We start from the raw sequence: 15090 nt of genomic DNA on the forward strand, positions 1-15090 counted from the left end.
AGCATTCATATCTTCGCGCGACGCCACATATATCCGCATGCAATGCACGACGCGTTCTCAGCCAGATATTTTATATGCTGTGGATGGCAGCAGCGCTGCGCCATACTCTGATTTAGTTCAATATATTGTCTGAAATTTACATACTCATGTAATTTTAACTCAATACACATACACCTGTTGTTGTTCTTCACTCGAAAAATATGTGACGATTCACATTCAAACGCAATTACGTGCTATCTTAATTACATTATTGTGTAGAATTCCCCTATTTTTCAGGCACATCTTACTGTAATTCAAAATTTTTCGAACGTCAATGAATTAACTTGAAAACATGTTAGGTAATTTTGTAAATTGTTGTAATCGTTCTTTATTTGTCGAGTTACGTCTATATATTCATTTGGGAGTCAATTTTTTCAATCATTTACTTCTGATTACATACGAATAACGCGTGTGATATTGTCCTTCAAAAAAACCGCCATGAAATTGTTCTTCGTTCTGAGTTTCATGTTTTTAGTTTGGGCAAGTAAACTTTCGAAATATTTTTCCATATAAAAATATCCAATCAATTATTAACCATTATAGATTCCCGGCTTGAGGGCGGGCGTAGAACAATCGATGAGTAGACGAATTTACATTCCAAATGTTCCGATACACAGCAGTGATCTCGAAAAATTTGGAAAAGAGATTGACCCGATCAAATGGATGAAATAGTAGGAAACCCCAGAAAAAATATCCCCCAAATAGTTTACATGTTCATGTTTTATATTGCAGTTGCACCGGTAAAACGTTTTTATCGAATTATGTTCCCAGTTCCGTGAGTAAATTGGTACGGAAAACCATAAGCTGGATTCCTTTGATTGGCCGAACTGAGTGAGTTTCGGAACTTTTTCTTTGCTTACCAAAAATTGATCAATTTTATTTTTGTAGAAACATCACTTCGGCGTACATTGATGTCAACGAGAAAATGATGGAATTTGAACGACTTTACAACGATGATCCAAAAGACGGTTACAGAGAGGGAAAATACAAAAGGTAACTTTTTATTATCAAACCCGTTTGAATTACTTGTGAAATGCTGCCCGTAATTTGGATTTTGGAACTTTTCCATCAAAAATGTTGATCATTTTTTCAACCTGTCGAATAATTTTCGATCGATATGATCATTTTCTTCACAAATTTGTCGAAATTCAGAATTGTTTACTCGAAAATTCCAAATAGAGTCGCAAATGAATATTTAATCGATTTTTTGCAGTGCCAAAGCAACCATCTCATCAAGTGTTGAAAAACTTAAGAAAATCTACCGAAAATCGTATGTATTTTTCCATGAATGGAGTTATTTACAAAAACACACACGTGCGGAAAATTTCCATTTTGTTTCGTCGATTTTTGTACCAGGCCTGACGATAATGTTCGTGATGATGTCGAAAAAATGTGTGGCGACATGTTTACGTGTTTAGAATACTTAGAAGCTGGCGTATATCGAAAGGCATGGTGGAAAAAAGCATTAATTGCCACCGCTATGGGGGGTGCTGCATACTATGGATACAAACTATTGGCGGAATAGATCCATCAGTCGATGCTTGCAATGTTTAACAAGAAGTACATACAAAATATTAAAGTAATTCAATGCAAAATTATTTATTTCATTCAAAGATTTTCAACAGATTTCATATATAATATTTATAGTGCTGTAACTGTAGTGTAATGTAATGTTTTTTGCCATAACTGATTACAAGAAAGAGCAGCACTTACGGGTCGTAAGTTACTTCTGCCTATAAGAGCTCTGGTTTTTAAATAAATCAAAATTTCTTCCAAAAATAAATGTTTAGTTTTACTTTTCCGCACACACCTGGCCAAGTTTTCAAAACGAAGTATGAGGCATGACTACACTCGGTCCCCTCTACAACGCCTGGTATGTCACCCCTCTCGAACATTTCATGACTTCAAAATCTTATTACAGTGAAGTGAGATAACGTTAGATCTAGAGTCCCATCGATGGGATGGAATTTCGGAAAACGCATAAACTCCATTAATTTGCGGAACATTTAAAAAAACCTTTTGAAGTTATATTGTATCGACAAAATAAAAATATGGTAGTTAATATGTAAGCAGTAATTAATTTCATGTCAATTTTATTGAAGCTTCATCAAATGTTCATATTCATTTTAAAGCATTTTTACTAAGAGCTATACAACCTTTTGCACAAACGCCACCAACTGCTTTGAAACACCCTTTGGTACAGCCTATGGCAAAGTCTTTGGCGTTGTCGCCGGTACAGGAACCAAAACACTTATCAACTCCCACGTCATAGATTGCTTTGGCAATTTTTTGAGCCTTCGAAATTTTTGTAAACGGTTCAACAGGTGTTCTATCACCTCCAAGTTTCTTTCTCATTCCGATAAAATATTCAACCCATGCGACTCGTTGATTATTGAATTCCTTCAAAAAATTCTTCAATTTTCTTAGAGTTTCAACGAATTTTGTGTATAATGGAGACATTTCAATAACTGCGTGACTTAAATGTTCAATTTCTTCGTTTGTTTTATCAAAGTATAAGCTGTTATACATTGTATTAATTGATTCGATGTTGGCATCAATGCTTCTGCGTCCCATTTTAATGTCGTTTAATTCTTCGCGGAATTTGCCGATGAATTTCACATACACTGGAAGGATGTGGAAAGAAATTTTACTGTCCAAAGATCGCATTTGCTGTTTGTCAATGGCATTCTCAATCCATTGCTTATAAGAATCATAAAACAATTTATCGTTTTTATCAAGCGTATTGAACTCAAGTTCGGCTTTTATTTCTTGATTCAACTGCAAGTGTGCGGCCTGTTGATTCAGAATTAAATCCATATGTTTCCGTAACAAGTCACACCCGTTTGTACCCTTAAATACCATCGTTTTTGGTACATTTTCCGCGAGGTCTTTAGCAGTGAAGTCAAACTGTTTTAAATCATTGTTGAGCACAGCATTAACGTTTTCAATGTCAAACTCTGGAAATGGTTGGGCTACAAAGCTCAAGTGAGTCATCAAATCGACCTGTTTTTTATTTGCTTTTTGAAACAATATCTGCATCAATCCAGAGATGGTCACGTCCTCGTTCTCTTCATCTCCATCGCAATTGATCAACTAGATTGAATTTTTTTTAGAAGAATCGAAGTATATGAAATAAAAATGATAAAAACAACCAGTCAAACTTTGAGCATTTTATACCTTAACGAATAGCAATAGCGATAGAAGCAATGGAAATAGATATGGCTTCATTTTGGATTCACTTGAATTGACTTGAACGTGTCACTTTTAAAGAGATAAAACTGATTGTTGCGAATCGCTTTTTATACACAAATTCAACAGGTGACATTAATACAGTTGGAATATTCGGCTTATGCAAATACATTCAGAATATTTACGATTTTACAACGAGGTATTTGGGTTTGGTGTAATTTTTAATTATTATCTCTTATTATCTGTAACAAAGATAATAGTTAACTCTGTAAGAACTTTTATAAAGTGGTTAATTTTGTAGTTTTAATTACAAATTTGTGGTTGAAGTCACCGACAAGATCATTGGAGATAAAGATTTCGGAAGGGACGATTATCAAAATACTAAAAGTACAGACGAGTATTAATCACACATGCGCACTGGGGGGATTTCGGGATTTACCCCCCACCTGGACTTGATGACGTTCCCAAGTCCATACATTTTCAGACCTATAGCAACTTTTTCTTCTGTCTAAACAAAAAATGTTGGATATGATGAAAATGGTTTATCTATTCAATTGTGTGAACAAAACTATATCGTTTCATTAATTTTTCACTATCCGGTAATTTCGACACGTTAGAGATTATATTTGAGTACTCGTTGGTACTTTTGGTATTGACTCGCCTTTTTCACATATTCCCTAAAGACTGTAAAACGAGTGAATTTTAATAACGCGAATGATCAGATCTATCAAAATCAAACAATCAAAAAACATGCCAAAATCACTAATAAAGACTAAAAAATACTTTAATTTTTTTAAAAATATATGAGATTTCAAAAAAAGGAAAAAGCCACACTCTTGTTTGTCTAATGCACATTCTCTTTAAAATACATCAGCAACGTCGAAAAGTGAATGACAAATCAAAAAACCAAATCGGTTGTTGTGAGTCACCCATTGCTCATGAAAGGTTTAAGGACACGTTTTCTATATCAAGGTTACAGCGACAGTACATATGTACGATGCAAATACTACTGCATAGGTATTCAATTGAAAACACACCAAACGTAATTAGAGTTTGTGATCATTTTTCATAATAACAATGCGTCAACGATAAAATCAAAAAACTGCTCTCAGAAATTGCTGCTCCCAGCTGCTCCGAAGTCGAAAAGACTGACAGCTAGTATTCGATCGGCGTTATTGAGTCAATATAGTGTTTTACTTTTCCGCACACCTAGTGTAGGGAAGGTATTGTATTAGGCCAAAAAATTAAAGTCATCCCAAAACATGTTTTCTATGCATATTTCATGTAGAAAACACGATTGGAGATGATTTTGGGGCATATTAATGTGCGTCGCTGTGTGTGATGTGTCCTGTGTCCTGTGACCTGTGTCCTGTGACCTGTGTCCTGTGTCCTGTGGCGTGTTGCCAAAATTTGTTAACTCGATAAATCTTCTTCCAAAAACTCAATTCAAAATCTGACTTTTCAGGATGATTTGGGACCACTAGGAGACGTGCCGATTAGTTTTTGAGCAATATCTGTTGACCGGTGTAATTTTTTTTGGTCCGAATGGAGTACCCACATCCATACATTTTTTGATAATTTCTCAACCATTTTGGTGACACGATGGTTTCGTGCTCAGACATGAAATTCAAAATCTGACTTTACCGAATGATTGGGCACTACGAGGAATAGATCTGGTCAAATTTTCAACGACATTGATTGACCGGTGTAAAACTTAGACTCTGAAGAGGCACTTATGAGAAAAATGCCTTAAAATAATTTATTATTTCAATTTGAACGCTGAAAGAATGTGTAGTGGGGGGTTTTTTGGCACGAGAAACCTGAATCTGATGTTAGTTTTAAGATGCAATCAATTTTTCACAGACTTTTCATACAAAAATCCACAAAACATTTCATTTTTGTATGAAAGACTTGCCTTTGTGGTACCGTAATGATGTGAAACTTTGAACAGGCTATTTTTTTGATTGAAATTTCTTTAAACTTGGTGTGATTATTTATTTTGATAAGAAAATAATATTCACAAGTTTTCACGTTGATTCAAGTTACTGCAACCATACATAGACCATAATTTCAGTTTATTCCCAAAATTTCGGTTCCATGCGGAAAAGTCAGCTTGCGTACGTAAGCCTCTTTATTTGACTATAAAACTAGTTGAGCGTAGATAAGAAATTCCACAGAATGTAAAAAAAAAAATTCATATGGAATGTAACGAACAATAGTCTTATTTAAATGCTTGTTTCAAATCTAAAACGAAAAATTTGACATTGGAAATGGTTTGACATTTCCAATGGTTTAGACATTCGTTGTCATTATCAAATGACAGCAACCAAATTGACATCCATGTGCTTCAACCAAATAATAAATTAAAATATCACGCGACTGATGTAATTGTCATCAAAATTTGGATTTTATTTGCTTTTCATTCCACTATCTAACAAACAAAGTCATTGTTTTTGTAGTTACGTTTAAGTTGAAGCTTCGTTTTAATTTTTCTGATAAAAATGTTAATATTAAAAAAATTACGACCAATTTTTAAATCGAATTTAATGACAGGTCGTTTGTTAAGCACTACACCAATCAAATTGCAAAGTGTTGAATCAAAAATAGAAAAGGTGAGTTACATTTAGTGTGAATTCAATTGGAATTAAGTCGATGCGTATCGATTTCAAAACAAACTCAAATGTCTCTTACAGCCCAAAGAAGTGCGAATCGAAGTGCCATGGGGACACATCTCCGGGATATGGTATGGACCGGAAAATACCCAACCAATCCTATTGGTGCATGGTTGGCAAGACTGTTCGACTGTGTTTGCGACTCTAATCCCATTGTTACCGCCTGAGTTCAGCTACTTGGCCATCGACCTGCCAGGTAAAATCGTCTTGCCCATCACACATGAATACATTAAGCATATTTTTTTTGTTTAAATTTTGTTTTCGCCAGGCCATGGATTTTCATCACATTATCCCAAAGGGATCTATTACCATGGAATTGATTTTGTGGCGCTCTTAGAAAATATTCGCCAAAAATACAATTGGCCACAATTATCGCTCCTCTCTCATTCACTCGGTGCGATTGTTTCATCTGTGTATGCATCAATATATCCGCAGAATGTAAGATGTGCGTGCGCTTTGGACACACTCAAAATTCTGAGCGTCGATCCAAAGCTGGTCGAACAAATTCAAAATTGGCAAATGAAAAAGTTAATCGCACTTAATGACAAACAGCCACCGCCCGAGTACAGCTACGATGAATTGCCTGAACGAGTTTATGTTGGTTCAAAGAAATCCATCGATTTCGACAAAACAAAATATTTGATTGAACGTGGCACAATGCGATCGTCAAGCGATCCAAATAAATTCTATTTCACTCGAGACATTCGGGTCAAATTTATGCATACGCTATTTGTTGATCAACAAACTGGTTTGGAGTATATAAAACGAATCAAAGCACCTTATTTATTTATAAGAGGTGACGATCGTGATTTTGCCGAATCAGAAGACAATATTAACGAAGGCGTTGAAGTATTTCGAAAGCATAACAAACAATTTGAAATGATGAAAGTGACGGGAACACATCACTTTCATCTGAATCAACCGGAAATGATTGCGGAAAGAGTGGGGCATTTTTTTAAGACGTATCATGGCCAATAATGACCAGGTGCATTGAATTGCACTGGAAATAAATATTTTGATGAACGTTCTATTACCATTTGGACTCGGAGTATTTCGTTTACAATTTGAAGAAAAAGACGTATTTATTTCATATGTTAATAAGATGTTAATTCATTGGAAAGGTATTAATATAACTGTATGTTGGTGTGATTAAAAAATGTTCAAATTTATTATTTTATTTTTCTTTAAAATTGTGCGTTTATTTCAATATCGCTTATTAGGTCAGACAATTTTTAAATGTTATAATACAATATTTATTTATTCAACAAAAATCCAAAGGGATTATTAAATGATTATTCACAATTTTCTGAATATAATATCAAGAGAACAATAAAAATGAGATTACCAATCAGTAATTGGTATTAATTAAATCATGACTTATTAATTACAACTAATTGATTTCATTAGGGCATTGATGACGACCCATGATAAGCTTTGATTTGATTTTTATTGTTATTATTTTTTTTTGCTGGATTGATTTCTTTGAGAATTTCTTCTCTAATTTAATGATGATTTCATTGCTTATCGATGTTTAATTAAATTTTTTGAAATTTCAATATTATGGGATAAGCAAAAAAACCAAAGAGAAACGAAATTGGGCAAGCCTATTGCTATCTTTCATGCTACTTATCAACCTCTATATACTATATACTATATTCCTCTCTCTCTCTTCTCTTTCTTCTTCTCTCTTCTATCCTAGCTTCTTTCTATCTTATCTCTTCTACTTCTCCTCTCTTCCTTTCCTTTTCTCTTTCACTCTCCTCCTATCTTTATCTCAGTCTCTGCCTCTCCATTTCCATTTCTCTCTCTCTCTCATTCTCAAAAAAAATGCAAGTAAAAGATGTAAGAATTACAGCAATACGTAAGCCATAATCAAGTGTCAATTGTTCAATGTTCGTATGTTTTTACCAAGAAAAAAAATTCATGTCGCTCTCATAAGCTTTAGAATGTGTTTGCCACGATTTAATTAATCTCCTAATGCTAAAAAAAGGTAAGTCATTGTTCTTTCTTATTAAAAAATTCGTGGAATTCCTCATTTCTGAAAAAAGGTATAACAAAAAATCGTTAGACACTCGAGATGAACTTTTTTGTGTAAAATGAATCTAAACAGTTTTGAAAAAAAAAATTAATTTATTTTATATGCTTATGAATCGTAAATAAAATGCGCGTTGAAAAAAAATTGATCGTTTTTTGAATCATTTTGAGGAATAATATAAACACAAAATAGAAAAGAAAATAATTAAAATAAAATTAAAATAGTGGAAAAAATCTGCCTTAAGGCGTACAAGCGTAATTTGCATTATTGCTACGGTCGTCTCTATTTCCTTTCTTCCTTTGGGATTTGAAAAACGAGTTTCGATATGAAATCGTTATTTTTGGCATCATTAAATTGAATTTCTGTGTCATCGGTGGCAAGTGCCATATTTTTGTGTGCAACCCGTAGATAACAATTATCACAGCAAATTTCAATGTGCATACAAATGTTGCAAGATTTATTCGCATCGATTGCAATACCCTCCGGTACATTAATCCGAATTTCATCCTTTCCAATCATAATAACAAATTCAATTTTACGTATTCCGCGTTCATTTTTTGCACTCATTGTTGTAATAACACACCATCCCAAAATTTCCGTTTGGCATCGTTTCGATCTCTTGAGTTTCATATAAATGTCGGTCAGCATTAATGGTTTATTTGCGTTAAATGTTGATATCCACATATACGGTAGATCGAGAAAGTTTGTGTATTCTTTCGTGTTGGTTTTTTCGACATCGCTTAGTTGTCGATCGAAAATAAGTACGCGCGGTTGAGCATGACATTTGAATGTGCGATTTTGTGAGTTTTCCGTTGAAATTTTTGCAATAATCGTTTCCATTTCGTTGGCAGTGAAAAAGCCACGGAACTCAATGATGTGCTGTGAAAACTCTTCCAGCGCCAATTTATCGAATGGCATCTGATCGAAGGCATCATGAAGTGCTGTCCGAAGATTTTTTGAATTTGGCTCCCAATTGCATAATTTGCATGCATTTTTGGCCCATTGCATTATCGCACCAATCAATTCAAATGGATCACACTTATCCGATATTAAATGCAATATTTTTGCCAATAATTGTGGCTTACACACTTGAAATGTATTCGTTTTGAATACTTCTGTTGCATGTTCGTGGATCTTTTGCTCACACGATGCTATCACATTTTTTTGCTCAAAATGTAATGCAATGCCATAGCCCCAGCACACATAATCAATGGTTAATACATTTTGTACGAAGATTTTTTCGCATATTTTAAATCCATCGATCATCTCGTATTTTTCACACAACATCATCACACCAATCAAGTGCTTTGGCGTTAATCGCACTTTGGCCAAGTAGAAAAATTGTAAAAAATCTTTAAACTCGTCGGCCGATGCATTGTCAATACGAACGTCACCACTCTCCGGCCAGCAGCCGTAAAACATCATGTCGAACACGAGACTTGCTATGGATAAAATGGGTTTGTGCGCTGGTACTCGGACTAATTTATCCGGTTCGGTGCCAAAGATAAAGGTAACATCGGCTGTTTTTGCATTCAAATACAATTTTTCGTATCGTTTATGCACCGAACCATTGTCATGTTCCAACATCAAATCGTCCATTTTTTTTGATTTCACTTTTTTCACACTGTTATTATTTATTCAAATTTTTCCGTTTTTGCGTTTTCTTTCAAAGTTTTACACGGCTACGGATTTATTCAATTTAATGATATTATTAAAGTAAATTTTAAAAAATGAAAGAAATTTTTTGATGAAGTAAAATGCTTTTTTTCCAAAAAATGTTTCGTTTTTTTTTCAGTTTAGACTTTCTTCGGTGAGATGCTGCGTGTGTCTCCTTTGACAACAAAAATGAAACTAAATCTTAGATTATCTGGTCGAATGCAATTTACTTGAAGTGATAAAAAGGGTTCATCGGTCCTTAGCAGGTAATTTTTAGAGATAATGATGTCAGCCAATTTGCGGTTACAATGAATACAGCTGATAATTTTCTTTCACTTGTCTTACCACTTTGTGGTTTTTTGTCTTTAATCGCTTTATGCATTCAGGAGAAATGTGTTTTTGGTGAAAACTGGGTGCTTTTTAATGACTTATTTGAGGCTGGAGTAGACATGATTCTGTAACATCATACGCACCGGCTTGATGAACAAACGACTTGACTCATAAAAATCAATATTTTTTTATCTCTTTAATTTTCAACATGTATGCTCGTTTTATTGCATTGTCTTGAAATCTAAATCCAACAAATTTCCAACGAAATTTGGCGATACTTTGATACATGTAAGTGAAAAATAGAAGGATTTTTCTTCGAACGAATCGCACTAATAATATGTTTGTTTTTTTCGGCTGGCTCGACTGAACGAGTTAATTTTGTGAGCAAAAATTCCGTCGAAAATTGCAGAGCAGGTAAGGAGAGATAGAGGGATAAATAGAGAGAGAGAGAGAGAGAGAGAGAGAGAGAGTAATTATACAAGTCTGACAAAAAACATACGGAGCTTAAATTTCGTGAGAATTGTGTTTGATGATTTCAGAGATGTTAATTTGTTTGAGAGAATCGCTTTTCTTGTTCGACGTTGGAAATGAATGTGACCGGTGACAACGAATATGGCGGAATGAACAAATAAAAATATTGTTTTGCGAATTGAAAACTGTGTTAGTTTCCAGAAAATCAATATTGATAGAATAGGATGTGAATAAGTCAGTATGGAATAAATTAATAATTTATTATGTTAATGATTGTTGAATAATAAGAAAACCTAAGAACTTTTATAAGAAAACTTCAGATTTGAAATAAACCTCTTTCTTGAAACTTCACGCCGCACACTTATTCTTGAAAAAATGAACTCACGTCGATCCCCAGATTTATAAAATACTCAAATCAAAAACTCAAAAATGGTTCATTTTCTGTCTGTCATTATCAATCGATTTATTTTATTTATTATGAAAAGTCCAAGTTAGTCTATTTAATAATTCATTGAATTTAAATTGTTAACACAGTTTAGCAAAATGGAAATAAAAAGTGGATAAAAATGTTGATTGACCATTTATACTTTTTTCTTATCGAATTCGACTACTAAAAAATACATCGAGCCTATCACACCATTGTGGATGGAGGTGTGAGGCCAGTAATAGATATGGCTTACTAATATATGATTTACTTGCATTTCAACCGTGCATAAAAATATAATATCGATGTGAAGGACGTGGAGTTCTCTTTTTAAAAGAACGGCAAATTAAAGGACAGTTTTAGCCTGTTAATTGTCAGAATATCCTTCTATTGATTTAATTGATATGATGCATTGGCTATAAAAGAGCCACGCCAGTGCACAACTTTGGTGCAGTATTTGTTGAGTTGCATTTGAGAGCACTCGTGTTACACGACTGGTGTTTAATAAAGAAATTGTCTTTACTTCAACATTCAATTTTGTAACAAAAAAATTGATCAGTCTTTTACAATAAAACAAAAGTAAAATTCACAGATATATTTTTAAAACTTCAAAATCGAAAGTTAATTTCCCCTCAATAATTCCGAGAATTGGACACAAAATCATGAAAAATTTTCAAACGACGCGAAAAATCTATGAAGAGTTGGGCTTATATCAGTCTCAAGCATTTGAAAATCATACGATTGGTGTTCGATTTTGGGCGGTTTTGATTGGAGTTGTAATAACAAATGTATTGGCATCAATGGGCTTTCTAGTTGAAGCACAAAACTTTGAAGAATATTCGGATTGTGTGCTTACCACTCTTATATTCAATAATTTCGAAGGCATCCAACATGTTCAAGCTCATTGAGAATCTCGAAGCAGCAATCGAAAAAAGTAAGTATTTTAAATTGAATTCGATAAAATCGATGGAAATAAATGACCACCTAAGCCTACCATCACTTACAATGGCAAATAATGTAAAAAACTGCATGATGGCGCCATCTCTATGTGCTCATGAAAATTAGAACAAAAAGTTTGTGTAGAATGTTAGTTGTTTGAAGTTTGAATACGGAATCATTTGTTGTGACGTCTGTCATTTTACGCTCGATAAAGATATACCGTGTAAATTGAACAAAAACCGATTTATTATTTGTATTTGGTGAATTTGTGATGGAAAATAAATTGAAATTACTTTGCACAGTTTGTGTCATCGAAATTAACTGCGAGGACGTTGCATATCACATGGTTTTTCTTCACACAAAATCAGTTGACATTTTTGACTTTTTCGCACCAAAAAAAAAATGTTTTAATTGCCTTTGGTGCTCGTTTGGATCGCGAGTTCAATGCCAAGCACATAGAGATGTCGCTCGGAACGTGAAGCTCAAAAAAAATATACAGGTGATATAGAAAGCAAGTGAGGGTAGACCTAAGCTGAGTTGACAATAAATCATTTTTATTTCTTTTCAATTTAATGCTAAATAATTTGATCAATAAATATTTAGGAATGGGAAATCCGGTCCAAGTCAGTCTTTTTAATAATTCATCGAAGAAATGTTGACGAATGCAGCTTATACACATGTTTTTCTTCCCACCACGACAGCATTCAGTGCACGTATGTAAATATCAAATTACCAAAAGTAAGGTAGAAAGTGGATAACTTTATTATAATATTTTCATCGAAAATATTCATTTTTCACTTTCCAATTGGATGTGCTCATGCCAGCTCTAATCAAGAGGATGTACCATGGTATGTATATTAGACTATCCCAGAAAAATTAAAAGTTAGAAATGGTAATTATAGCAGAATCTCAACCAGAAGACATATAATCAACCATTTGTTCTACAAACAAATAGATTTGATTTGACTCCGAACACAAATATTGAACAGAAGATCGTCATGAAGCCAAATAAATCAAGACATTTATTTCATTTTTTTCTCATTTAGAAAAAAGTTTTCAATATATTTTTCTCATTTAATTTAAACGAAGAATCGTAACAAAAATAAACTTTGAAACTCCTTCTTTCGCTAAAAAATTATTTCAACATTCACAAAGTCATCGAATTTTGATCAAATTAGATTTCACTCATAATTACATTTATAACTATGAAGAGTTTTGCGTTTGAATTAATAAAAATAAACATTATTATAACAAATTTTTTCCCTTGGAATTTCCCAAACCAAATGTTTTTTTTTTTTAATTTAATATTTACTTTAGAAAGCCCAATTTCTAAGTCTTAATACTTGAAAGGGAGGCATTGAGCTCCACTTTTAGAAGAATATATTTGCAATATTCAGTATTTAGCTCTGTGTAGAACACGATCATTTTTTTCTTTCTTGTGCAGCTTATTCAAAATGTCACGATTTCTATATTTAACCATCATTCAAGTGGCTGTGGTAAGATAAATTTTTTCAATTTTTATTAAATATGGATCTGAAGATTAGAATATTTTAAATATGGATCTGAAACCAAGTGTGTACGTGTTTCGTTAAAGATTTTAATGATCAAAGCTGATTTCACGCCAATACCATTGCCGAAACCAAGTTCAAAAATTATAATAGTCGATGTGGCTCTATTTGATCCATTTTGGACGGAGGCAGGGCGGCAAATTAAATCAAACGAATGGTTTCAAAGGTAATTGCAATTTTCTTGTTATGGACATATTCATGATTATTGGTAGAGTATAAGTTCGAGTCAAGCTGCTATCTAGGCTGCTATTGCTTGATCAGCGATCAACGTTTTGGAACGTGGAACGTTTTGAACATTTTTGTTATAATACAAAGGAATCTTGATCTATCGCATTTTACTTGACACGGTAAAATAGACTCCATACACGCAATTTTCGTAACGTTCTGCGTGCTCCATCATTATTACTTAATAAATTTAATCCAGAATTTTATTTATTACGAAAATTTTCACGGTGAACCACCTGTAACAGGTGAAATACACCAATGGTATAATCAGCGTAGAAACAGTTAAGTTAACGAAAACGTCAATAATAATAATATTTATTCACCGCCAAAAACTGGCTGAATCATGTTTGAGTGTGTACATTGATTTTTATACATTTATGGTGGGAAAAAAGGTTTAATCATTAGTTTGTGCACATCTGATCACCGTTAAAAACCACATCTTTTCAAAATTTAGAACAGAAAACATTTTTTGATAAGCATTAGTAGACAATATTAATATTTAATTTGCTTGATTATGTGTGTAACCAACTGGTGAACGGTAAATTACATTCTGTATTTGGCAATAGCAGCAACTCGAGCCTAATATGGTTAATATGTATTTAAATTAAAACGAAAATAATTTCCAGATGTTTTGGCCCGGTCGATGGCATCAATCTGAATCAAGATGAAAAACCAAAAAAGTCTATGTTTAAGACGTTTAAACGAATGGTTTCATTCTTGAAAGGAAAAAGTACTTACAAATAGTTAGTTTCTTTTTTCTCATTTAACAAGAGTTGAATCTATAAATTATTTCTCATTTTTCAATGAATTCATCTATAGTGAACTGCTTGAAGTGTCAACCGATGTGAACCTTCAACTATCCAGTTTTATGGAGACATATAACAAAGAAGATCGCTCAACAACATTCACTGATTTTGAATATGAAAGGTATGTTCCTTAATTCTCTTACGTCTTTCCATAAGATATTTACACTAAAATTTGTCTGCCTAGGCTAAAATATATGTTTCAAGTATCTGCATCGGAATTAAAGGATTTACGTGAAAAATTGTATGTGGTTGAACGAAAATGTTGATGAAAACTGAGATAAAAGGGATGTAAAAACTTTTTTTTTGTCCACAGAGATAAAGAGAATCAAGAAAACGACGATATAAAAAAGTTTATGAGAGAAGTGTACTATCATTGCGAAGACATACGGATGAATTTGATGGCCATCAAGTCTGTTTTACTACAACAAAACTTTCGTTTAATCACCATGAGGCGTTTGAGTGGCAAAAATAGATCCAATAAACCACCGAAACCAACACCTAAAGCACTCAATTCATTTAAAATGAAAAAGCCACAATGAAGCAAATTGGATGTGCATCGAACACAAAAGCATTGTCGCCCACTGCATAAACACAATGAATAAATTATCTTTTTTCTCCAAATAAATCATTTTTATCACAGCGAACGGCAGTTCGCGCGAGTGACGAAACCACATTAGTGTGTTGAAAAATCGAACTCGCTATATATACACGTAATTTACGAAATCCAGACCTAGAA

General features: G+C 33.3%; 4 protein-coding genes across 8 annotated transcripts; 3 read left to right on the forward strand and 1 right to left on the reverse strand.

The window, feature by feature from the left end:
• Positions 1–379: 379 nt before the first annotated feature.
• Positions 380–1822, forward strand: LOC116349710. 2 transcript variants are annotated; one of them, XR_004201938.1, is made up of 7 exons: positions 380–519; positions 583–710; positions 772–870; positions 928–1032; positions 1253–1309; positions 1396–1618; positions 1687–1822. XR_004201938.1 is itself a non-coding variant. In XM_031781261.1 (6 exons), the coding sequence occupies exons 1-6, from the start codon at positions 478–480 to the stop codon at positions 1562–1564; spliced, it is 600 nt and encodes a 199-aa protein (XP_031637121.1). In that variant the 5' UTR covers positions 380–477; the 3' UTR covers positions 1565–1822. The 2 variants fall into 2 exon arrangements, 1 of the variants encoding a protein (XP_031637121.1); XM_031781261.1 differs by having other exon boundaries at positions 1396–1822.
• A 52-nt stretch (positions 1823–1874) lies between these two features.
• On the reverse strand, positions 1875–3327 carry LOC116349709. 2 transcript variants are annotated; one of them, XM_031781259.1, is made up of 3 exons: positions 3217–3327; positions 2196–3132; positions 1875–1981 (listed from the first exon to the last, which is right to left on the reverse strand). In XM_031781259.1, exons 1-3 carry the CDS (start codon positions 3265–3267, stop codon positions 1944–1946), a joined length of 1026 nt encoding a protein of 341 aa, XP_031637119.1. In that variant the 5' UTR covers positions 3268–3327; the 3' UTR covers positions 1875–1943. The 2 variants fall into 2 exon arrangements, with proteins under 2 accessions (XP_031637119.1, XP_031637120.1); XM_031781260.1 differs by lacking the exon at positions 1875–1981 and having other exon boundaries at positions 2098–3132.
• Positions 3328–5587: 2260 nt separating this feature from the next.
• LOC116349730 (probable serine hydrolase) lies at positions 5588–7069 on the forward strand. Its single transcript, XM_031781299.1, has 3 exons — positions 5588–5840; positions 5922–6096; positions 6169–7069. The coding sequence occupies exons 1-3, from the start codon at positions 5730–5732 to the stop codon at positions 6876–6878; spliced, it is 996 nt and encodes a 331-aa protein (XP_031637159.1). The 5' UTR covers positions 5588–5729; the 3' UTR covers positions 6879–7069.
• A 6051-nt stretch (positions 7070–13120) lies between these two features.
• LOC116349775 lies at positions 13121–14979 on the forward strand. Of its 3 annotated transcripts, none has more exons than XR_004201946.1 (6): positions 13121–13251; positions 13350–13489; positions 14175–14278; positions 14368–14475; positions 14539–14595; positions 14668–14979. XR_004201946.1 is itself a non-coding variant. In XM_031781368.1 (6 exons), exons 1-6 carry the CDS (start codon positions 13210–13212, stop codon positions 14891–14893), a joined length of 690 nt encoding a protein of 229 aa, XP_031637228.1. In that variant the 5' UTR covers positions 13122–13209; the 3' UTR covers positions 14894–14979. The 3 variants fall into 3 exon arrangements, 2 of the variants coding, with proteins under 2 accessions (XP_031637228.1, XP_031637227.1); XM_031781368.1 differs by having other exon boundaries at positions 13122–13251; positions 14175–14291; XM_031781367.1 differs by having other exon boundaries at positions 13152–13251; positions 13329–13489; positions 14175–14291.
• Positions 14980–15090: the final 111 nt, after the last annotated feature.

Source organism: Contarinia nasturtii, unplaced genomic scaffold (assembly GCF_009176525.2).
Source record: "Contarinia nasturtii isolate CC-2019 unplaced genomic scaffold, AAFC_CNas_1.1 Cnas_scaffold_3116, whole genome shotgun sequence".
Lineage (NCBI taxonomy): Eukaryota > Metazoa > Arthropoda > Insecta > Diptera > Cecidomyiidae > Contarinia > Contarinia nasturtii.